The sequence below is a fragment of the Halichoerus grypus genome, chromosome 2 (genome assembly GCF_964656455.1).
Source record: "Halichoerus grypus chromosome 2, mHalGry1.hap1.1, whole genome shotgun sequence".
Classification (NCBI taxonomy): Eukaryota; Metazoa; Chordata; class Mammalia; order Carnivora; family Phocidae; genus Halichoerus; species Halichoerus grypus.
The window spans coordinates 325,887-348,387 of record NC_135713.1 but is presented as its reverse complement, the minus strand read 5'-3'; the positions used below and the strand labels follow the sequence as shown (position 1 = coordinate 348,387).

General features: G+C 60.2%; 1 protein-coding gene across 3 annotated transcripts in view; it reads left to right on the top strand.

Moving 5' to 3' along the window:
* SLC9A3 (solute carrier family 9 member A3) overlaps positions 1 to 22,501 on the top strand; it is a 50,171-nt gene that overhangs the window by 16,666 nt on the left and 11,004 nt on the right. For all 3 annotated transcript variants that reach the window (XM_078066526.1, XM_036078451.2, XM_078066527.1), the window contains exons 2-9: positions 12,035 to 12,337; positions 16,744 to 16,904; positions 18,786 to 18,864; positions 19,479 to 19,656; positions 20,287 to 20,507; positions 21,429 to 21,631; positions 22,061 to 22,150; positions 22,249 to 22,319. In XM_078066526.1, the coding sequence (XP_077922652.1) occupies positions 12,035 to 12,337; positions 16,744 to 16,904; positions 18,786 to 18,864; positions 19,479 to 19,656; positions 20,287 to 20,507; positions 21,429 to 21,631; positions 22,061 to 22,150; positions 22,249 to 22,319 (1,306 nt within the window). The remainder of the gene's footprint in view (positions 1 to 12,034; positions 12,338 to 16,743; positions 16,905 to 18,785; positions 18,865 to 19,478; positions 19,657 to 20,286; positions 20,508 to 21,428; positions 21,632 to 22,060; positions 22,151 to 22,248; positions 22,320 to 22,501) is intronic.

Sequence of the window (22,501 nt, the reverse complement as noted above, 5' to 3'; positions counted from 1 at the left end):
CACAGAGGACATCGTCTGGGAACGGCCCTGCCCCTGCCCCTCCCTGCCCAGCGAGGCCAGCATGCTCGCCCTGTACTCCTGGCTTTGCTGCCATATGTTGGGCTCTCTTGTCCAGGACCATACATGTGGGTGCGCAGGGCGGGAAGGAGTTGTGATGTGAACTTACCAGCTGTGGGGCTCTGGCCAGAGGAGATGGCCCAGAAAGCCTGGCCCACCCCCACATGCATGCTTTCTAAGTCCTGGCATTTTCCACCCAAATTTCAGTGCTGTACATTATGACTACACAAACTGTCTCCATAGCCATGAGATAGCATGGCACCATTTTTCCATTTCCAGTACAGGCTTTTGTTTTACCTTTGTTTAGTAACTGTCTGTTTTTGTTGACATAGTTTTCCATGTATTTCAGTGATTCTGCCCCAAACTCCCAGCAGGCTGCTGCGCAGGGCGGGTGAGCAAGTTCCCAGGCTCATGGCGTCTGCGGAGCTCAGCATCAGGCCCCCTCTGCCCCCTCCCCCACACCGGGCACTTCCTCTCCTGAATCCTGTGCCTGCTGTCTCGGGAACACCTCTGTTGGGCAGGTTCATCCCCCACCAAATGTGGGGTTTCCCCTGTTCCTTCTGGGGACCGGCTGTGCGGTAGGCAGGTGACAACCAAGCATCGTGAGCAGCCTGACGACCCCTGGGCGCACCTGGAGGTCACCTCCCTTCCAAGGAGGGAGGCGCCGCTCCGGGTCCCTCCAGAGTCGGTTTCGAGGCTGTGAACCCCTGCCCCATGCTTCGCATGGGCTCTCTTCCCTCTCTTCCCCCCTCCTCCTGGCCGCTCCTAATGGTGTGCTTTGGGGCAGATCGAATTCCATCCCGGGAAACACGGAAACACGAGTTGGGGGATGTGTGTGCCCATGCTGCTTGCGGCCGCCGCTCCTTCCAAACGTCCCTGTGCCCTTGTTCTCCTCCCTTTAGGGGTTCCCTCCTGTGCTTGGTGTCTGTGTCTTTTTCCTCTATCTTCTGACAGAGCTCTTTAACTTCATCTTTCAGCTCCTCCACTGAGTACTTCTGCTCTCATGTTTGAAACGAGGTTTTTAAATCTCTGGACGTACTTTCTCATCGAGGGTGCAACCCTTCTTTCGTGGGTGCGGATGGTAACACTCGAGGCTTGCCCCCCGGCCTGTCCTCACATGCATCTGTGCTTCCGTGCTTCAGCCACGGGTTCGTGCCCGAGACACTAACCCTAAGCCAGCAGCAGGCCCGGGCCCGCGTGCGCGGGAGCAAGATGCCACGGCCGCCTGGGGAGTGCGGACCCCAGGGCGCCCGCATCCACTACCCTCATATCCCTCCTTCCTGTTGGCCCGACCAGAAAACTAAAATAATACAGAAAATAAGTGACATCTCCCCTTTTTTCTTTCATCGGGCTTGGGGAAGAAGCACTCAATCCATGTTCCTTAGGAGAATCTGATTTTCATTTTACAACATCCCAGAAAGGTCTTGACGATCATCTTACCATGAGGAAACCAAGTTCAGAGGGATAAAATAATAATAGCTTGCTAAGGTCTCTGGGAACAGAAGCCGTGGAGGCGCCGCTCCACTGGGGGCCTGGCACGCGGGCGCTGCCCCCAAGGCCCCCCCCTCACGCCAGCCCACCCAGCAGACCGTGCCCTCACCAGCGACCCTCCTGCATCTGGGGCGGATGATGGGAGGCGGGGGGATACAAGAGCCATGCCCGCGAGGGGTGTCCCGGCTGCGCCATCTGCCCACATCCGTCAGTCCGGCTTTCCTCAAGACCTGGTGCCTGTGCCGGGCCCTCGGGCGGGCATCTGTCCTGTGGTCCTCCCGCCTTGGGGAGCCCTTGGTCCTCCCGCAGTGCCGCATCGATATCAGAAGTCAGTAGACCCCGTCGTTTCCTGCTGCTGTGGGTCTGGGCAGCGGCCCACGACAAAGTCCTGGCTTCGGGGCCGGGGCTAGGAATGCCCTGACAGTGTGGCCACGGCAGCCACGGGAGTGGGCATGGGCTCGCTTTACGGCGCCTGGCACCTCGCCCCCACGTTATCTGCACAAAAGGTGTCCTCAGAGAAATGGCCTTACTGGAAGTTTCGCATGAAGGTGTAAAGGGTACTAAGATCTCAACCTGCTCCCCTACAGAGGATCTGTTCACAAAATCCCTGTAGCCTTTCCAGGGCCCCTCACGGCCCCCGGCCACACCCCAGAGTGAAGTGTCTTTGTATCTTTGCTTCGGTGGGTTTTCTGGTGGATTTGCTCCTTAGGGTCAGTCTCCAAAGCTCCAGCCAACCGCCAGGTCGAGATTAAGGTAGACTCTGAAGAAGAGGGCTTTTCTGCTCTGTCTAGCCTCCTCTTCCCTCCTCCTGTGCAAGCAGAGTCACGAAGTCCGTGCCGTTCTGCGGCCCTTTCCACGTCCCGAGCGGAGGAAGGGCACCGGGACCCGTGTGATTCCGGCGTGGACGCCTTCCCTGTGCCTTGCCCTCTTAGCTCCCGTGCCTGTCGCCGCTGGAGCTCAGGAAATTATTCTGTTACATAGGGTCTCAGCGAGCCGAGCACCAGCTGCCTTCCGCAGCCATGCCTGGTGGGCCGCGCACTCAGGACAGTCAGCTTGACCCCTGGGGCTCTGCTCAGGCCTCTGCCCTCCTGGCCTGGCCCCAGCCCCTCCCCTGGCTCTCCCCACCTCACCTCTGACCAGCAGCTTCTAGGCCCCTCCCCCACCCCCACTTCTTGCCCTGAACCCTTCTTCTCAGACCTGTTCCAAGTTCACTTGAAGACTGATCAATAGAAATGGAAATCAAACAGAAACCAAGCCTGAAGGACTTCTCAAATCTATGAATGTATGTCTTTCGCCAAATTGGGGCATTTGAGGCCATGACTTTCTCAGATTTTTTCCCCCCATCCTCCCTCTCCTCACCTCTGGGACTCCATTTACACACGTATTGGACCTTTCAACACTGTCCCACTGGCCACTGATGCTCTGCTCACTTTTTATCTTTTTTATCTTTGTTTTGTTAGGTGGGACCGTTTCCACCAATGTAACTTTGAGTTCACGATTCTTCTCTCATCTCTGTGTACAGTTAAGCCTATCTATTGAATTTCTTATTTCAGATATTGAACTCTTCAATTCTAGAATTTTCATTTGGTTCTTTTAAATTTCTTCTATTTCGGGGGTCAGCAGACTACAGCCCAAGGGCTGGACACATGTTTCTTTTTTTTTAAGATTTTATTTATTTGACAGAGAGAGGAGATAGCGAGAGAGGGAACACAAGCAGGGGGAGAGGGAGAGGGAGAAGCAGATTCCCTGCTAAGCAGGGAGCCCGATGCGGGGCTCGATCCCAGGACCCTGCGACCATGACTTGAGCCAAAGGCAGATGCCCAACGACTGAGCCACCCAGGTGCCCCTGACCACATGTTTCTGTAGATACGGTTTTCTTGGAACACAGCTGTGTCCACCCGTTACTGTATGTTATGACCGTTCTTTCAATATGGCAGCAAAGCTGAGCTGCTGCTGAGCAGACTGGGTAGCCCACAAGCCTAAACAATTTGCTATCTGGCTCTTACAGAAAAAATTTGCCAACTCCTGTTCTTTCTGCTACTGAGATTTGCTATTTTTTAATTCATTACAAGCATATTTTCCTTAACATCCTTGAGCGTAGTTACAGTAGCTCTTTTTAAACCCTTGTCTGCTAAACCCAGCATCTGGATCATCTTGAGATCTCCGTTGATATATGGGTCCCATTTTCCTGGTTCTTCATATTCCCTGGTAACTTGGGGTTGTTCCCAGGACACTGTGGCTCATGCATTGTAGAGACTCTGCATTCGGCCATGCTCCTCTGGAGACCATTGATCTTGTGGTGGTGGTTGCTGCGTTGCCGTTTGACCAGGAATGGACTGGGACTCCAAAGATGTGTCCCCTGTGGTGACGGGAGGTTGGGACCTGTCTCTCTCCTGTGTAATTCAGGGGTCAGCCAGGAAATTGGGAAGAGTTCACGCACAGAACGTGGGGTTTGGCCTCATGCTGCCCAGCTGCTGCGGCCGTCCCCACCCCTGTCCTCCGCTTTCTCGATCCAGTAAGACTACAGGTTTCTATCTGAGTTTTACTGCTCCGCACAACCCTGGCTGGGGCCTGTCCTCAGGAAAAAGCCATAAAGAACAGGGAAGTCAGAAAAACAAACACAAACAAAAAAGAAAACAGGGCACTGGCCTGTTGCTGCCCCTTCCTTCAAGGTCTGGAGCCCTCCAGTGTCTCTTTCCGTCTCTCTACTGTGTTTAGGTGGTTGTTCCCCGGGGATACTTGGTGCAATGTGTCTACCCCCCCGCCCCAGTGTCCGGCCCCAAAGTTATAATTGTCATAGATCCTGCTCTAAAATCTTTATTAAGTTAGAGCCAAACATGAAATCACAAGAAACCAAAGCTTAAAGCATGTGATCCTTTGTACTCGGAGCACTTTAGAAGCAGCCTGGCACAGGAGGGTTGAGAAGGAGGGGAGGGTGCTCAGGGAGAAGGGCACTGATGTGGGGCGGCCTGCTGGTGCTTGCTCGGCTCTGACATGCTGTCCGCCTGGACGTTCATTCCCGGGTCCGCTTGACAACACTTACTGTTCATTACTACGAGTGTATACAATATATGTGAGGTTATCAACAACACCTGCCGTGTGGTGTTCTCGCCTTGCCTGCCCTACAAGGGACAGCCTCTGGGGTGGACACCTCTGAACACAGGGTGAGGCTTTTGTTTTAAATCAAAATGCTGCTCTGGGTCTCTCTCCAGTGCCTGAAGCTGGCTGGGGCCCAGGCTTCCTTCTGTCCTCACTTCTGTTGTGCACGATGGCTCAGAATTGAAGAATCTGACACTTCCTAGGAAGCTATTAACACTTTTCATTTTTTTAATTAAAAAGTTGACAAAGTTTGCTTGAGTTTTATAAGCCTGCAATGTTTAAAGTGTTTTGTGGTTTGTGAGCAGAAGCTCTGCTCGGGGTCCCAGAAGGAGGCCTGCCCCGGGGAGAGGCCAGGCTGGCTCATCTATCACTCCGAGCACTCATCTGCAACATCCTTGCAGGCAGGGGGTGTGGGGTCAGCTAGGTAATATTTGAGGACACTATAAATATCTTTACCTCCTGCCCTGCGCTTGGCAGCGGATACATTTAGTATAACTCCTACCTTGGTGCCTCGTGAGGTGGCGTGGAGATCAGAGTGAGGGGGTCTGCTCCTCTCCTCATGGATGGTGGGGAGGGGGCTCAGAGGCAGCCCCATTCTGGGAAAATGCTGGAGGAACCCCACACTTGTCTGGAGAGTTAGTGCTGGGGACCCACGTGTGTGTGCGTGTGTCTGTCTGTCTCTGTGTGCATCCGTGTGTGTCCGTGTGTGCATCCGTGTATGTCCGTGTGTGTCCGTATGTCTGCGGACCTGAGTGTGTGGACATTTCAGGTCCAACCCTGACCTGCTCGTCCTACTAAGTGAAGTGGGTCCCCTGTGTGTGCCCAAGTGTTTCCCATTGTTTCTCTGGGAAGGTGTCCACTGCTTGGTCTGGTTACTCCATCAAGCAGCGTTTATTCACCAAGGTCCGTACATGTTAAAATAAAACCAAAGGATTTACTGTGCTATTGCATTTGCGTGGACTCAGCTGAATTTTGTTGAGAGATCCTGGGAGGCGGTGGCCACATAGGGCCTGACCCCGCGTGCCCAGTGCGTCCCGAGGGGGCGTGACACCCTCAGCAATGACCTTCCCAAGCCCCCGGCACCCACTTCGTCCGGACCTACTCCGGAAATGACTGGCTGGCAGGCTGGCACCTCCTGACCTTTCACACCAGTCCGAGGGTTTGTAATTACAACTAAAAGTGTGTGTTCCCTCGCTGTTACCGTCCTCAGCCGGGTGTCTGTGCTTAATTAGCTGTAACTCTCCCTGCCTCAGCAATCAGTTACCTGTGGGTTTGGAAGTCGCTTCATTCACGTGTCCTTGTTGGAAGGTCCCGGCCAGCAGGCAGGGGAGCCCAGGACCCCACCTCACCCCCCAGCCCACCCCGTGGTCCGCACTTTCTTGGAGCACTTCGGCTTTGTCCTCTGCTGTCCTTGTCACTCCGTCTTGTCCGTCCTGGGAGTGTGCACCACGTGCTCTGCTTGCATTAGGCACCTCAAATATTTGCTGAGCTGGAGTTGACACCGGTCAGATGCTGCTCCTCAGGGGTGTGGGAGCCGCTGTCTTTCTGCAGAGCTTTGTCCCTGTCGTTGTTCTGCCCCAGCTGGGCCCGGCGTCCACACGGCATGGTTGGTGTGCGTGCTGGGCCCCTGGCTACCCTCTCCTTCGGCGAGGCACACAGGAAAAGCCAGCGGCTCCTCAAAGGCTCAGACATTCTCTGTCCTTCCAGCCTGCAGGGTTTGGCTTCTCCCCAGCAAATGCAGAGGAATTTTGATGTGGAAGGTTGCACCACCTAATTGCTTCCCAAGGTCACAGCCACCCTGATGGCACATGGCCTTTCTCTGTGTTTGCGGCTCAGGCTCGGGGACAGGCCAGATGTGGAGGCCCCAGAGGTGTGGGTCCCGAGGAGGTGCTCTGGGTTACTGCTCAGGTTTGCCTTTGCTGGGTCCTTCTGTCTCCGGAGTAAAGCAAACTAGGGTTGGGAGGGAATTGGGATCTTCCCACCCACCACTGCAGTCTTGGTGGCCAAGCCCACCTGAGCACACAGCCGTGGACCGAGGTACTGGGTGTTCTGGTGATGGGGTCTGTGGTGGGGAGCCTGCCCTCCCGCCCTCCCCGCCTCCCAGAGGCCCAGGCTGTCCAGCGGGGTTGCAGCCGAGGCTGGGTCTCGGGCTGTGGACAGAGATCCGTGGCCTCCACGCCCGTGTCGGTGATTTTCATAATGACTTGATGATGTGCAGCCGCCGCGGGAAGGAAGGGTCTGCCCGCAGTGACTCGCCCCAACTGGAGCCACATTCCTCCCTGTGTCCATCCAGGTTTCCGGCCAGTGGCAGAAGCCAGACGCCACAGGGCACCCCCAGCAGGAACTCGGCTCACGGGCTCCTGAAATGCCCATTATACCCCTAATGGCTGAACCACCAGCAAATTGCCTCTTAGAATCAATCAAGTCTTCCATTTAATTAGATCATTACAATGCAGCTGCAATCTGGAAGGGGTCACGGGTGATGGGGAGGGCCGCCCACAGGCCTGACCAGTCTCTGGCTGGCCGGACTTGCTCTTGAAGAATTCCCATCAACCAGGGACCCCAACCACTCAAGACTGTCACCCTCCCTCCTGACGGGGCTGGGGGGCAGCGATGTGCAAAGCCTGGAAGGAACAGCTCCAGGTGGGGCCAGCTGAGAGCCCGGAACAAGGGTCCCAGGAGGGCTCCCCCCGCTGCCCACTGCCAAGCTCTCAGCCCACAGGACAAGGACAGCAACATCCCACCCCAATCTGTAGCTCAAGAGAAGACACGTGGGCCCATGCGAGGCAGAAGCCTGACTCGGAAAATTGCCCTGCATCCGTGAATGCAGAGAAAGTGAGGTCGGGCACCACAGGACAGAGAAATACCGGGCAGCCGTGCTGATGTCGTAGGAAGGAGAAGGGGGACCCACCTGGCATAAAATGGGACCCAAGAAACAGAAGGGAAGTCCCCACAGAGCTTTACATCCCAGAAAAGGGTAAACGCAAACTCAATTGGACACTCCAGTGAAAACCGTGAAACAGGGAAATTGTTAAAGAGGGTTTTCATGGGGGAAACACACAGTGTTAGATCTCAGACCTTCCTGACTGAGATATTTCCAGGGCGCAGCGGGACACGGACAGGACGGGAGGTGGGGCCGGGGCGGAGAGTCTGGAGAATCAGCGGCATGGTCCAGGGGCAGCCGAACCCAGAGGGCAGCTTCCCTTGCTGGGCAGGTGCGTGCCGCCTTCTGCCCCAGGGTCGAGGACCGTGCAGGATGTCCGCTGCGGATGCGCACCCGAGACAAAAAGCCAAGGCAGGGCAAGTGGCCGGCTGGGCACTGTGTGGGCAGTGAGGAGCCTGCAGGAAGCTGCCCTGCAGACTGAAGGGACATCCCCAGCACTAGGGAAAGAAGACTCAGCGTGAAGATCTATCCTTGCTACAAGGGGTTCTCAAGGAGGAAAAGTTCTCCCCATAACCAGACAGAAAAAACAAGCAAACAAGTGCCCATCAGGGTGAGGGGAGGAAAAAGCAGTCTGCTCCGTTCCTTCCTCTGTGCTCGCTCAGAGCCCAAAGCAGCACGTGCGACCCCAGGACACGACCCCGCTGTCTGGTCCTGACACCGGCGACACGGGAAGACGCGAGCCAGCCACGCGGAAGCAGAGAGCTGGAAGGGCAGGGGTGAACACAGAGAAGTAAGGGAACTTGGGAGCAGACTTTCTCTCTGCGGATCGGCAAGTCCTTCAGTTTCACAATTATGTTTAAATATTTTCTTTGCTAAATCCAAGTTAAGTGGAATGTTAAAAGTGTAATAGGAAACATAGAAGTACAAAGGGCTTATTCTAAGGCACAAAACTCAGAGGCCATAAAACAAAGGCCAGTAAGTTTACCTAAACAGATGTCTGCACAAAGCAAAACAACATAAACAAAACTAAAAGGTGAGCAACGGTACCTGGACGGTGTGAGGACCTGCCCCAGCGTGTGACCAGCCTTGCCTCCCCCAGCGAAGGAGCAGTGAATGCTGTGAACAAGCAGTTCACAGAGAAGGAAAGGAATGACTCCCAGATGTGGGAAGACGCTCACGCCTCACTCAGAATAGGACCGAGTTACACTGAATCTACCAACAGACACAGTTTCTCAGCCACCCGGGATGCGGACAGGTGTGTCCCCAGCGTGGGCAGCTGTGACAGATCCCGGATGAGCTCTGGGCTAAAACGCACATGCCTCCCAGCCCCCCAGAAGGTGCACAAGGTGCGTCCCTGCACAAGGTGCGTCCAACATCGGGATGGCAAAGATTGGGACTGACACTCCTGTCCTCCGCACTGTGTATGTGCACTTAGGTTTCTTTCTCAGTGAGTAAAGAGCTCAGGTTACCTCTTCTGTGGATTTTCAGGGCTTACTTTAGAGCAGGAGCATTAGGTCTGAAGTCAGCTTGTCCCTCATCCACCCGTTTCCCAAATTAACAAGATTTTATGGTAACGGGCTGCCGCGCAGGGACGTGCCTGAGGACTAGCCCGTGGTGTCCACACAGTATCCTCCTGTTAAAGAAAAGCCTGGTCCTTGGCACCGACGGCAAACTGACTAAATCAGGATCCCGTGTGAATCTCTAATCTGGGGAGAGATTGTGGCTAAAGACTACTCAGCAACATGACCTGAAGCCAGCTCTAGGGCTTTCTAGCGTGCCCCCAAGGCTGGCCCCGCCTGTGACGCTCAGAGCTCATGAGGACACACCGTGGACTCCATCCTCAGAAGGCCCACAGCCCCGTGGGCACCGTGTACCTCAGTACCTGCTGCTCGGTGGCCGTCCCTGCAGAGGCAATGTCATGACCTTAAAAAGGCAAGAAGAGCCTCCAGGAGCTTGTCACAGGCTTGGCCCCTCGTGCAGCCGGGCCAGCAGCGTGGTGGGCAGGAGAGGGAGCACCCCTGGCCTGGGGTTCGTGGGGAGTCCTGGGGGCAGGAGAGGGCATGGCGTCCACCCCAGAGAAAGGTACCCCTGCCAACAGCCCTGCCAAGGACAGAGATGCAGGCCGGAGCCAAGGGGACAGGACAGCTGGCTCTGGGCAGGGACCAGGGGCTTCGCTGACACAGCTCCCGGGCACCAAACCCACTGGGACAGAGGGAATTATACAGCCGGCTGTCTCTGGACATTAGAGATGAGCAGGGGTCTCCAGCTGGAGGGGACCCGTACAGTGTCACAGTGTGACAGCACCTCGCTGGGGGCTGTTAGAATGCAGAGCCGTGGAGCCCGGTGTCTGTGGCAGGGCCCAGACTGGCAGGGGCTTCAGGTGCTGCCCGCTCTCTTCCCAAAGCATCAGGGACCCCGGGCCACAAGCTTGCTGGCTGCCAGCCCCGTGAGCCCGCATCTGGGGCGCCACGTGCCGCCGAGGACCGGGTTCTCGGGCCCAGTCGTGTGTGAGCAGAGCCAGGCCCAGGGTGCACAGCACGGGACACCCGCACTCGCCTGCCCTCGGTGCCCCCCCAGGCTCAGAGAGAGCACCCTGCAGGCAGACGTGAGCCGGGACACCCCAGTGAGGCAGAGCCTCTGGCTGTTTTCCTGCTGACCAGCTGGGGCGGCCCTGAGGCTTTCCAGGGAACCTGCTGTCCGTCATGCTGGGCGGCCACCGCCTCGTGCCGTTTGTCACACGTGCCCCTGCATGGTGTGGCAATCGTCAGTCACGTGACCGTGTCAGTCAAGGTGCTAGCTTCCCGGGGCCTCGCTCTGCGGGCCCCCCCCAGCTTCGGGGGGGCAGGGCTGCTGTCTTCATCTGAGCGGTGTGAAAATTTTCAGAAGGAAGAACAGAACTTGATGGGAATACAGGGAGCTGGACCATGGCTGGGGGTGCAGGAGAGCTGGAGAGCCTTCAGGGCATGTGGGGGGCAGGGACCCCCAGCAGATTCTCAGATCCCAGAAGCATTAACCTGTTCTGCCTCCACAAGCTGAGACCCGCTCCTTCCCAGAGCACGGTGACCAAGTGGGTCGGTGACACTGGGGCGCACGTAGAAGGTCCCGTGTGTGCACCTGCCACTCTGCTTCTCCACCAGACTTGGGGGACCATGCACGAGGGAAAGAGCACCTCCTTGGGCAGTCTCCTCCAGAGCCAGCCTCTGACCCCCATGATGACCCCATAATTAAGCAGGCCAGGGGGGGAGAGCGGAGCTCGGGACAGGCAGCCTGGCGGGAAGGGCGGGTGGGACCTGAACCCCCTGGGCCCAGCGTGCCGGCCGCCCCCCCGGCCCTCCAGCCCCCCAGACGGGACGGGGTCAGCGCCAGCAGCCTCGCAGGATAACGACCCACGCTCTGCACGGAGCTGGGGCCTTGGCACCTCAGAAGACAGCTCTCCTTTGAATCTCTAAGAAGGCTTCTCAATAAACAGAACCTCAGTGACTGACACGGGGAGTTTCCCAGACATTGCTGAGGCCTGTCCTGTCAACAGTCCAGCTGTTTTGATGTCAGGCTTAACATAGGAATTCTTCTCACTTTTTTCCTGAGTCTTAGAATAGAAGGAGAAACGGGCCCCAATAGGTCTGCGAAGCTGCCTCACTCACCCCTGGGGCCCTCTGCCCCCCACCCCCGCCAGCTCGCATAGGCGCAGTGGAGCTAGGGCCTTGGGGGAGCCCTGGAGACCCTGGCCTCAGAAGGCTCTGTTCCTGGGGGCCTGTGACCTCCAGAGAGCCAGGAAGGGGGGACGGTCCCTCCAAGGAAGATTTAAATGCAGCCAGGCTTCAAGCAGGGCCCGGGCTCCAGCACCTTGAGACAAGCTGGATGAGGTTGGGCCAGACGTGGCTCAGAGGCACGAGGCACTGCATCCCCGCTCAGAGGGCCGGACGGGGCCACGTGTGGCCTGGGGGCTGTGGGTGCCCTGGGCCCTGCCCACCCAGCTCGGGCGTCCTGTCCTCGGGACCTGGAGCTGCCCCCTCCAGCCTGACTCCATCATAGGACACTCTTCCCACCTCCTCACCAGCCTCGTGGGCTGCCCACGGAAAAGGAGGGGCTATTCCCTCTGCGGGAAACAAGGAGACCCCGAGGCGGGTGTCCTGGGGGCCACGTCCCGAGGGGGCTGCATGAGTGGGGCCAGAGGGAAGCGTCCGCAGACCCAGATGTCTGTCCTATGAGCCAGAGCAGCCCCTCCCAGGCCTCCAGCCTGTGTGTCCACAGAGCCAGGCAACCCCCAGGGAGGTGGCGGGCTCGGCCCCCTCCCAGGGGTGAGCAGGGAGGCCCAGGAGGCCGGTCAGAGCCTACCAGCAGAGACTACCCGCCCCGTCTGCCTGAGCAGCCACGGTGCTTCCAGAAGGAAACCTGCCTGTGTGGGGGGGCCTGCAGTGGCCCTGGACCAGCCCACTCCCACCAGGCGGTGGCCGGGCTCGGAGGGGTCCCGGCCCCTGAGCTCCCCCTCCGTCTCCCCCACAGGCTTCCATCTGTCGCACAAGGTCACCAGCGTCGTCCCCGAGAGCGCACTGCTCATTGTGTTGGGCCTGGTGCTGGGCGGCATCGTCTGGGCAGCTGACCACATCGCCTCCTTCACGCTGACGCCCACCGTCTTCTTCTTCTACCTGCTGCCCCCCATCGTGCTGGACGCCGGCTACTTCATGCCCAACCGGCTCTTCTTCGGGAACCTGGGCACCATCCTGCTGTATGCGGTCATCGGCACCGTGTGGAACGCGGCCACCACCGGACTGTCCCTCTACGGCGTCTTCCTCAGCGGCCTGATGGGTGAGTGGGTATGGCGTCCACCGGGTGTCCTGGGGGCGGGGGATCCTCGTGGCAGGGTCCTCGGGGTGGAGTCCTCGGGGCAGGGTCCTCGTGGCGGGGTCCTCGGGGTGGAGTCCTCGGGGCAGGGTCCTCGTGGCAGGGTCCTCGGGCTGGGGCCCGCGTGGGAGGGGTCCTCAGGGTGGAGTCCTCGGGGCAGGGTCCTCGTGGCGGGGTCCTCAGGGTGGGGCCCGCGTGGGAGGGGTCCTCGGGGTGGGGCCCGCGTGGGAGGGGTCCTCGGGGTGGAGTCCTCGGGGCAGGGTCCTCGTGGCAGGGTCCTCGGGGTGGAGTCCTCGGGGCAGGGTCCTCGTGGCAGGGTCCTCGGGGTGGGGCCTGCGTGGGAGGGGTCCTCGGGGTGGAGTCCTCGGGGCAGGGTCCTCGTGGCAGGGTCCTCGGGGTGGGGCCCGCGTGGGAGGGGTCCTCAGGGTGGAGTCCTCAGGGCAGGGTCCTCGTGGCGGGGTCCTCGGGGTGGAGTCCCCAGGGCAGGGTCCTCGTGGCAGGGTCCTCGGGGTGGGGCCCGCGTGGGCGGGGTCCTCAGGGTGGAGTCCTCGGGGCAGGGTCCTCGTGGCAGGGTCCTCGGGCTGGGGCCCGCGTGGGAGGGGTCCTCAGGGTGGAGTCCTCGGGGCAGGGTCCTCGTGGCAGGGTCCTCGGGGTGGGGCCCGCGTGGGAGGGGTCCTCAGGGTGGAGTCCTCGGGGCAGGGTCCTCGTGGCAGGGTCCTCGGGGTGGGGCCCGTGTGGGAGGGGTCCTCAGGGTGGAGTCCTCGGGGCAGGGTCCTCGTGGCAGGGTCCTCGGGCTGGGGCCCGCGTGGGAGGGGTCCTCAGGGTGGAGTCCTCGAGGCAGGGTCCTCGTGGCAGGGTCCTCGGGCTGAGGCCCGCGTGGGAGGGGTCCTCAGGGTGGAGTCCTCGGGGCAGGGTCCTCGTGGCAGGGTCCTCGGGCTGGGGCCCGCGTGGGAGGGGTCCTCAGGGTGGAGTCCTCGAGGCAGGGTCCTCGTGGCAGGGTCCTCGGGCTGGGGCCCGCGTGGGAGGGGTCCTCAGGGTGGAGTCCTCGGGGCAGGGTCCTCGTGGCAGGGTCCTCGGGGTGGGGCCCGCGTGGGAGGGGTCCTCAGGGTGGAGTCCTCGGGGTGGAGTCCGGGGACGAGGTCCTGGGGGGTGTTCTCGGGGTGGGCTCTGCAGGAACAGGGTGTGGGCAGCCTTACTACTTAAGAAAGCTCAGGATACAGAATACAGACCCAGAAAGGGGAGGAGTGTTCAGGGTGACAAACCTCACTGGTGGGTCCACTTAACCAGCTTGGTTTGTTTAAAATAAGGTTTAATTAATAAACAGCTATCTGGGCATCCCCAGGCTGAGGCTCGGGTCCTGCTTGGGAATGAAACCCTGTCCAACCAGGTTAGCAGGTGGGTGGGGTGGGTGGGGTGGGTGGGACAGCCGGGCCGCTGTCCCTCCCCCTCAGCAAGAAGGTGGGGCTGGGCCTCACTTCCCCGCCACCAAGCACCCAAGGGAAGGGAGGGGAAGGCCCCCTCCGGCAGAGGCCAGATGGAGGAGCCCTGGCAGACACGCACCTGAGCACAAAGACTGGGTCATCCCACCAGGACGTCCTGCAGAAGCCTCGCCAGTCGCTGCTCGGCCACCGCTCATCTCTGTGTCTGCAGCCGCTTCCCCCGCAGTTTGGGTTACTTAATTCAGCCCTGGCGCAGAGCCGAGGTGCACCCCACCCACCTGGGAGTGGGCCATTATCTACGTGGGAAACTGGAGCAGGCGGGGCCGGGGGCTCACCTGAGGCCTCGCACGGCCCACTCTGCGGCTGCTGTGCATTTGCGGTGTGGGTCTGCAGCGCCAGCTCGCGGCCTCGGGGGCGACCAAGGAGAAGTGAGAGTGGGCACCACGGCACCTGTCTGTGCGCTCAGCCTTGGCCCCAAACACCCCCACCTGCAAGAACCAGACTCCAGGGATGGGCCTGGTCAGCGGTTTCCATCTGACTATAGGAAGAGGCTGGGCATTGCTCCCCGTGTGGATCAGGGCCTTGGGGCCTTGGCGACAGAGGACATGAACTGAGAAAGAGAGGCCAAAGGGCCCCTAACGGGAACCATCACCTTGCCTGGCCCATTTGTCATCTCAGGACTTTGTCCTCAGCCCATGGGGAGCATGCATGCTCCTTTGAACCCCTGCTGCCATCTGGCACCACCCCCAGGCCCAACCCACAGAAACCCCTCAAGGGTGACATGGGGCCGAATGCACCCGGTCAGGCCTCACACGCGAGTAAGCCTCGGGTGCATTTGATTGCATTTATTGGCGATGCCTTTAGATAGCTGGGACATAGCTAAGATGACAGGACCACCTCCGGCCACTGGACCCAGGGGAAAGTCTTGGGGTTTGGACCAGGATCCCTGAGGGGGCCTGTGCTCAGCCCTCAGGATGCAGCTGGTCAAGGGTGGACATCAGCCAAGGTCACGGAGCAGAACAGCACCCAGGGGCCAATGAGTCTGTCCTGTCCCCAGACACCCGGAGCCAGGAGCCTGATGGGGCTGGGGAGGTGGGGATCAGTCTCTGCAGACCAGTGGCCGGGCTCTGAGGTGCAGCTCAAGGCGGGGGAGCCCCCCTCTGAGGAAAGGTCAGCCTAGGCCGGGCCACCTGTGGCCTGGCTGTGGGGATCCTGGGTGGGCATCTGGACAAGCCAGCTAGGAGTGGGCCCGGCAGACTCCAGGCCATCAGTCAGAGAGGCCCCCTCAGATGCGTGTAACCTCAGGTCCTCTTGCTGTGGTGGAGAGAGGGTCCTGGAGCGCGCCGCTGGTCAAAGGGAGCCCACAGTCCAGTCCGGCCCCAGGAATCTTGCTCGCAGGGCCGGTGGGTGGCCGATGGTCCCACCAGGGAGGAGAGCTGCTGCACCTGGACCCAGGGCACTTGCTGCCTGGTTGGCTGGCTTCTAGGAGGTGCCACCGGGTCTGTCAGGGTCTGTGGACAGCGAGAGGCCACTGAGCCAGGAGGCGTTTACAGAGGGAACACCTCAAAGGGTGTGTGGGTCTGGGAGCCGCTGCCATCTGAAGCCAGGAAGACTGCCTTCTCAGCTCCGCCTCACCCGTAGCATCTGGAGGTGGGAGAGCAAACCCTAGGATTCCCGTTCCAAAAGAGACATCTTACAGTCATCGGAAGCTGGGTCTAGCACCAGTCACCCCTTCAGCACCCAGACGGTGGCACCAGGCTGTGGGGTTTTCAGAGCTCACAGGAAACCCCCTCCAGGGCCCTGCCTGGCCCTGAGGGAGAGCCGGGCTCCTGCGGAAGCCCCCCGTCCTGGGCCTGGAGGGGGCCCTCACCTCTGAACCGGCCGGCGTCCAGCCCACACGGTTCCGCTCAGCCTGGGGAGGAGGCTCCATGCCAAGAAAGCCCCTGGACAAGGTCCTCCTCCCACCAGCCCTCTGAGAGCAGGCGTGTGTCCCGAACAGAGCTGGGACAGGCAACCATATGCGGGGGTCCCTGAGCTTTTGTCCAGGGAAGATCGCTGCCGGGGTTTGCATATGCAACCTGGAGTGGCTCTGGAGACTGAGATGGATCTGGAAGGACAGAGAAGTTGGAAAGTGCATCTCAGCCTGACCCCCGCCCACGAGGGCACCAGGAACTCACTGGGCAGGGGTCACTCCAAGATGCAGGCTAGGCTGAGCTCTGAGGACCTGCACCTCCAAGGTCCCTTCCTCCCCTCCCTCCTCTCTGAGCCCCCAGCTCCCTTCTTGTCCCTCAGACCTCCCCAGCGGCTTCTCCTGTTGGAGCCCCCGGGTTTCCCCGGGCCCTGTGAGGCCTGTCCCTCCCCTGCCCCGTCCATCACCTCCCCTCAGGCTGGTCCTGGTGGCTCTGATCTGGGCTGAGATATCACTTCCCAGGGAGGCCTTTCCCCCAGGCCTGTCGCGCCCCCGACCACCTCTCTAGCAAATACACCATCTGCATCCCCGGACTGCAGACCGCCCAGGGCCGGGGTCTGATTCCATGCTGTGCCTGGCCGGGCACCAGGGGCCCCTCATCTGCTGGCAGATGGCCTATTTAGCACTGTATGGGGGGCATTAACCAGTACAGCTGGCCAGAGGAAGCAGCCAGGGGCAGGGCGGTCAGTCCCCACTGGAGGGTGAGACAAGCTGTTCCTGAAGGTTGTGGGGGCCCACGGGAGGGAGGCAGGTAGTCTGAGCCTGGTTCCCACAACTGGCCAGCCCCAGACCCAAGAGCATCAGAGTCCCGATCCTGAGGGGCCTCCAACCCAGCCGTCAGCAGGACAACAGCCTGGGGCAGCCCCCCAGAAGGCCAAGGGGGGCAAGTGGGCCTGACTCCGAGGTCCTCCTTCTGCCTGGGCCCCGAAGGGCTCTCCTTGATAGCCCTGCCTGTCTTGCAGGAGACCTGAAAGTTGGGCTGCTGGATTTCCTCCTGTTCGGCAGCCTGATCGCCGCCGTGGACCCGGTGGCCGTCCTGGCCGTGTTCGAGGAGGTGCACGTCAACGAGGTCCTGTTCATCATCGTCTTTGGGGAGTCACTGCTGAACGACGCTGTCACTGTGGTGAGCGGGTGCGGGGCGGGGCCTGGGACTTGGCACAGGGCATCTCAGAGCCACTGGGAGGGAGAAACACGGTCACTCTGCGGCTGCAGTGCCCCTCGGTGCAGAGGGCAGAGGAGGGGACACACGAAGGCCGAGTCTGTGTGAGGGGGCTCTTCCTCTGCTCGCAGCTCCGACCGCAGGAGGCTTCCCCATGCCCCTGTCGCGTGGCCCCCCTTCCCTCACCACCTAACTCAGAATGACTGCCTGTCTGGTCAGTTCTTCGTCCGTTCTCCCTCCTTCGTGGTAACCATCTGTCAGCCCCACCGCCACGGTTCCCAGAACAGGACGCCTCTAGCTTTGGGTCCAGACTTGGTGCCACCCGTTCGTGAGTCCCCTAAGAGAGCCGATGAAGAGACAAACAGCAAGATCTCACCAGAATTAAGGAAGGAAGATGAGCAAGCACGGGCCGTGTGCCCCCGAAGGCAGCTTTCTTTCCAGAAGGGAGCGTGGCAGGGCCCCCGTGGGCGGGCAGGGGCTGGAGGACACTCTGTTAGGGTGTGAGGCCACAGTGACTCCACAAAGTGAACAGAAGGCTCATGACATGTGGGGACACTGTCTCAGCATCACAGTGGCCAGCATGGATTTTTCGAAACCCATCCCCAAACCGGGCCACTACCTCTGTGGGAGTGAGTTATGCGTAACACCGAGGCGCGCACAGAGTGACTTCCCCGCGCAGGTCGGCCGGGCGCCGTGTCTCCGAGCACCTGCTCTGGGCCCGAGGGTCTGGCCCCACCAGCCCCACACCGCAGGATAGGAAGATCTGTCTTAGCTCTGAAAGTACTGGTGGTCCCACTAAGAAACCCCCTTCTCATGTCCCTTCAGGGCTCAGGAGACTGAGAAGTCCTAAGGTTGTGATGCACCAGATTTCTTCTGTAGCAGAGATGTTCTCGGGGGAATTTGAGAATTAATTTGGAATTTAATCAGAAATGTAACACACAGCTCCTTTGAGGTTGGGCTGCCCTGTGCGGGGGCTTCGCCTCTCTGCGGGAGCGCGAACTTCTGCCCGAGCCACGGAGCTCACCACAGAGCCCTCCACGCACAGCCCTGCCAGAGGCTCCATCCCCTCTTCCCACCCGCGTTTCCATGGAGATAGCTGGGCTGTGGTCCAGCCCCCAAGCCCTTGGAGGCCCAGGCCCTGCCCACCACCAGTGCATCATCAAGCCTGCCAGACCTCCTGCTGTGGAGGCAGCAGCACACCCTGCCTTTTGGGGTCCTGTGTCCCCTCAAGCAGACCTGGAGAGGCGGGCCCATGGCCCAGAGACAAGTGGCCTCCCTAGGAGCCGGCATCCTGCCCATGGCAGCCCCTCGGCCGGCGGTGTGGAGCGGCACGTCCTTAGGAGGCCCGGGAAACACAACACTGTCCCCACCGCGGAGCCTAGCATATAGTTCTCGAGCTTTTCACCTCAAATATCTTGGTGGGATACAGTTTAAAGGTCAACATGCAAAGACATCAAGGGGTGTGATCCCACAAGCAGGAGTCAGTGCAATAGTGAAGTCACTAAAAATGAAACTCTGGCTTCATCTTGGAAAACAAAACAGAGTTAAATGCAGTGGGTAGCTTTGTGCTTTGCTGAGAGTAGGAAAGGGCCAGGTTTGCTCCTGAAGGTTCTAGTTCCTTCTAGAATGTTCTTCTGCCCCTCCTAGCCCACCTGCTGGCTCATCTTGGGCCTTTGTCTTATTGACCATTATTGCCCCATGATGATTTCCTCCCAGTGATTTCTGGTGGCTTCTACGGGCTGCTCCACCCAGCCCAAGTCCCCGAGTCCCCGGGGCCTGGGTCAGGGGGGTGAGTGCAGGCCGAGGGCTGACCCGATGTCATGCTTGCCTCTCTGTCCCCCCCAGGTCCTCTACAACGTGTTTGAATCTTTCGTGACGCTGGGTGATGACAAGGTGACTGGCGTGGATTGCGTGAAAGGCATAGGTGTGTGGCTGGGGGGTCCACCCGCCTGGGAGTATGGGGGCCACGTCTCCTCTCCAGCCTGGGGACCACCTCCAGGCTTCGGCCCCGGGCCTGCCCCTGGAACCCACAGCCTGTGTAGGAGAAGGCACTTCCACTTTGAAGTCTGGGTGGCAGTTTCCTCCCGGCCCCAGTGTGTTTCATGAACGCAACTTCGTTGGGTCCGGGCACCCTGGGGAGGCAGGGTGCTGCCCTGTGAGACCCACCAGCATGGCGAGTTGGAGGACGGGGATCCTGGTGTCCTGGGTGGTCCCGAGTAAACATTTCTCTGGGCAGGGACAATGACAGCCTTGCTGTCCTGGGGGCCCAGGGACAACCCTGCCCAAGGCCTCCTTCTTGGCCTTTCTCCACAATGGGGGAGGGGAGCCGGGCTTCCCTGCGCTCCACGTGCCGGCCTCTCAGGGGGAGAACTGGCCTCTTGTTTGCTGAGTTGTTGGCGCCTCTGTGGGGGTTACCAGGCAACCCACGATGAGGAATGGTCTGGAAGGAAGGCCGGTCAGCCGCGCCCACGCAGGGGCCAGCCACGCCCGGCCACAAAGGGCCTTTCAGGCGGTTCAGCCAACGTCCTTGGCCCACAGTGTCCTTCTTCGTGGTGAGCCTGGGGGGCACGCTGGTGGGGGTCATCTTTGCCTTCCTGCTCTCGCTGGTGACCCGCTTCACCAAGCATGTGCGCATCATCGAGCCGGGCTTCGTGTTCATCATCTCTTACCTGTCCTACCTCACGTCCGAGATGCTGTCGCTGTCAGCCATCCTGGCGTGAGTCCCCCTCACTCCCACGCCCCAGGGTGCCAGAGCTGCACAGTGTCCGGGCCACATGATGGTGTGCAGGGGCGGGGCGGGGTCACCCCACAGCACAGCCAAGCAGCTGTGCCCGGGGCCGGGGGGGGGGGGGGGGGGGGGGGGAATGGAAGAGGGAGGGGAGGGGGAGGGAGGGGAGGGAGGCGGGGGCGGGGGCGGGGGAGGACGGCCCCTCCCTTCCTGGGCACAACCTTCCCGGGCCCTTCCCAGCCCCCTCTGCCTGGCCCATCTCCCCATGAGGGGTGAGAAGCCGCTGTGGGGGCGAAGAATCTGGTCTATTCAGGTTTTAAATCAGGAGTGGGCGTTTTCACAGAATTGCCCTTGAGCTCTGTCTACACGCAGCCTCTTCTGGGTGCCCTGGGGGGGTGGCCGGCTGGCACCCCATGACCCAAATCTGCCCCAGCACCCATCCAAGAGCCAGCTGCCGCTGGACTGGGGACAGACACTGAGGCAGCCCACTGGACGGCTCAGGGTTCAGGTCTTGGGGTGTAGCCCCAGGAGAAGGGCTGGTCAGCGGGGGGTGCGTGCCCAGGACACAGGCCACAGGAGTCTCGGCCCCCAGTCCGACAGCGAGCCATCCGCCCGCAGCATCACCTTCTGTGGCATCTGCTGTCAGAAGTACGTGAAGGCTAACATCTCCGAGCAGTCGGCCACCACCGTGCGCTACACCATGAAGATGCTGGCCAGTGGGGCGGAGACCATAATCTTCATGTTCCTGGGCATCTCGGCCGTGAACCCCCTCATCTGGAAGTGGAACACGGCCTTTGTGCTCCTGACACTGGTCTTCATCTCTGTGTACCGGGCCATCGGTGAGGGTGCCGGGGGGACGGTGGGGACGAAGGAGTGTGGGGACAGGGGGTGGGGATGACGGGGAGGAGGGGAGTCGATGGGGGTGACCAGGAGGAGGGACAATGACAGGGATGCCTGGGGGAGGGGGGTATTGGGGAAGGTGGGGAATGGTGGGGGGCAGTGGGGATGACTGAAGGATGATGGGGACAGTGGAGGATGGACAGTGGGGACCCGCTGTGGGCAGTCTGTGGGAACCGAGGACGTGGTGTTTGTGACCAGCCCTCTTGGAGTGAACCCCCTGGCCCAGTGAGCAGCAGGTTCCAGAGCCCCTGGGGAGCCTCAGCATGGCCAGGCCATCAGTTATGTGCAGTGAAGGTTCAGGCTTTCTTAATGGCCTTGTCACCCTGAGTCAGAGATAGCATAGCTGGGGGGCAGGGTGGAAGGTTCTAGAACCTAGGGGAACCCATTTGGTTTCCCCTTGACTCACTCTGGATGCTGTCGCTGAGGAAGCAGATGGAGGCTCCTGTGAGGCTGGATCCCTGCTGCCCGCTGTGACCCTTGTGGCCCATCCTTGGGGTGCAGGCCAGGGTGGGACCACAACCCACTCTGCCTGTGCTCAGCGGGGACTGGGGGCTCCAGGGAGCAGCTGCCAGAGTGAGACAGGGTCAGTGGTCCTAGGACACAAGGCTTCCATTGCCTCCTGGGTCACAGGGCAGGTTTGGCTCTTGGCCAAGAGGGAGCACGGGTGTAGACAGGAGGGTGTGGGGAGAGCAGGGCCCCAGGGTGGCATTTTCGTGACTTTTGCTCAGAACAGAACCCGTCACCCTCGCCGTCAATGCCCAAGGAGGGAATTCCCAAATGTTGCTCCCCCGGTGCGGTGGCTGCCAAGAAGGGGGGGGCACTCCTGGGGTGTGGGAGCTCAGCGCGGGCCCCGCCCGCAGGTGTCGTCCTGCAGACCTGGGTCTTGAACCGGTACCGGATGGTGCAGCTGGAGATCATAGATCAGGTGGTCATGTCCTATGGCGGCCTGCGCGGAGCCGTGGCCTTCGCTCTGGTTGTCCTTCTGGACGAGAAGAAGGTGAAGGAGAGGAACCTGTTCGTCAGCACGACCATCATCGTGGTCTTTTTCACGGTCATCTTCCAGGTAGGGTCGAGCGCGTGCCCCTGCCCGTCCTCCCGGCCTCACCATGCCAGCCCGGGGCGCTGTGACAAGCCTCTCCAGCCTCCAGGCCCTAATTGGTTTTTACTATTTTAGTAACTAGGAGCCGTTTTGTAGGTTTTCATGTGGCCCCACAGGGGACGCAGCACAATTTGGCCTAAAAATGTCCTTCCTGGGCTGATGCGGGCTAACAAAGCCCCAGTTAATATTCCATTGACCAGACACGCCCAGGAAAGTGTCCCACTTCCCCCTTGCTTTTGGACAATCTAGAGAGCCGCCTGGGGGGCCCTCAGAGCAGGGCCAGGTCCCTGTGCACCTGTGGGTGGCTGTGCATTCACACACTGGGGGCTCAGTGGACCGGGGTGGGCCCTGGGGTGGAGCCGCCTGCCACCAGGGTCAACACCCGTCTTCCAGGGCCTGACCATCAAGCCCCTGGTGCAGTGGCTGAAGGTGAAAAGGAGTGAGCATCGAGAGCCCAAACTCAACGAGAAGCTGCACGGCAGGGTAGGGGACCTCCCCGGTGGCGGCGGGTTGGGGGGGCGGGGCAGGGCTGGCAGTTGCGTCCCTCCAAGTGATGCTAATCCCCTTCTCTTTCTGCGAAGGCTTTCGACCACATCCTCTCAGCCATTGAGGACATATCAGGGCAAATTGGACACAATTATCTCAGAGATAAGTAAGTCCCTGGCTGGGCTGAAATGGGGATATTTGGAGGCATCTTTAGTCTCCAATGTCAGCTTCCTTCCCTCTGCCTTTAACGGGAGACCCACAGGGTAGAAAGAGCCGCTGATATTCCCCATAAACCAACCTCAGAAAGTGCTAGCTAACTGAAGAACACTGCCTTTAAAGGGGTCAGGA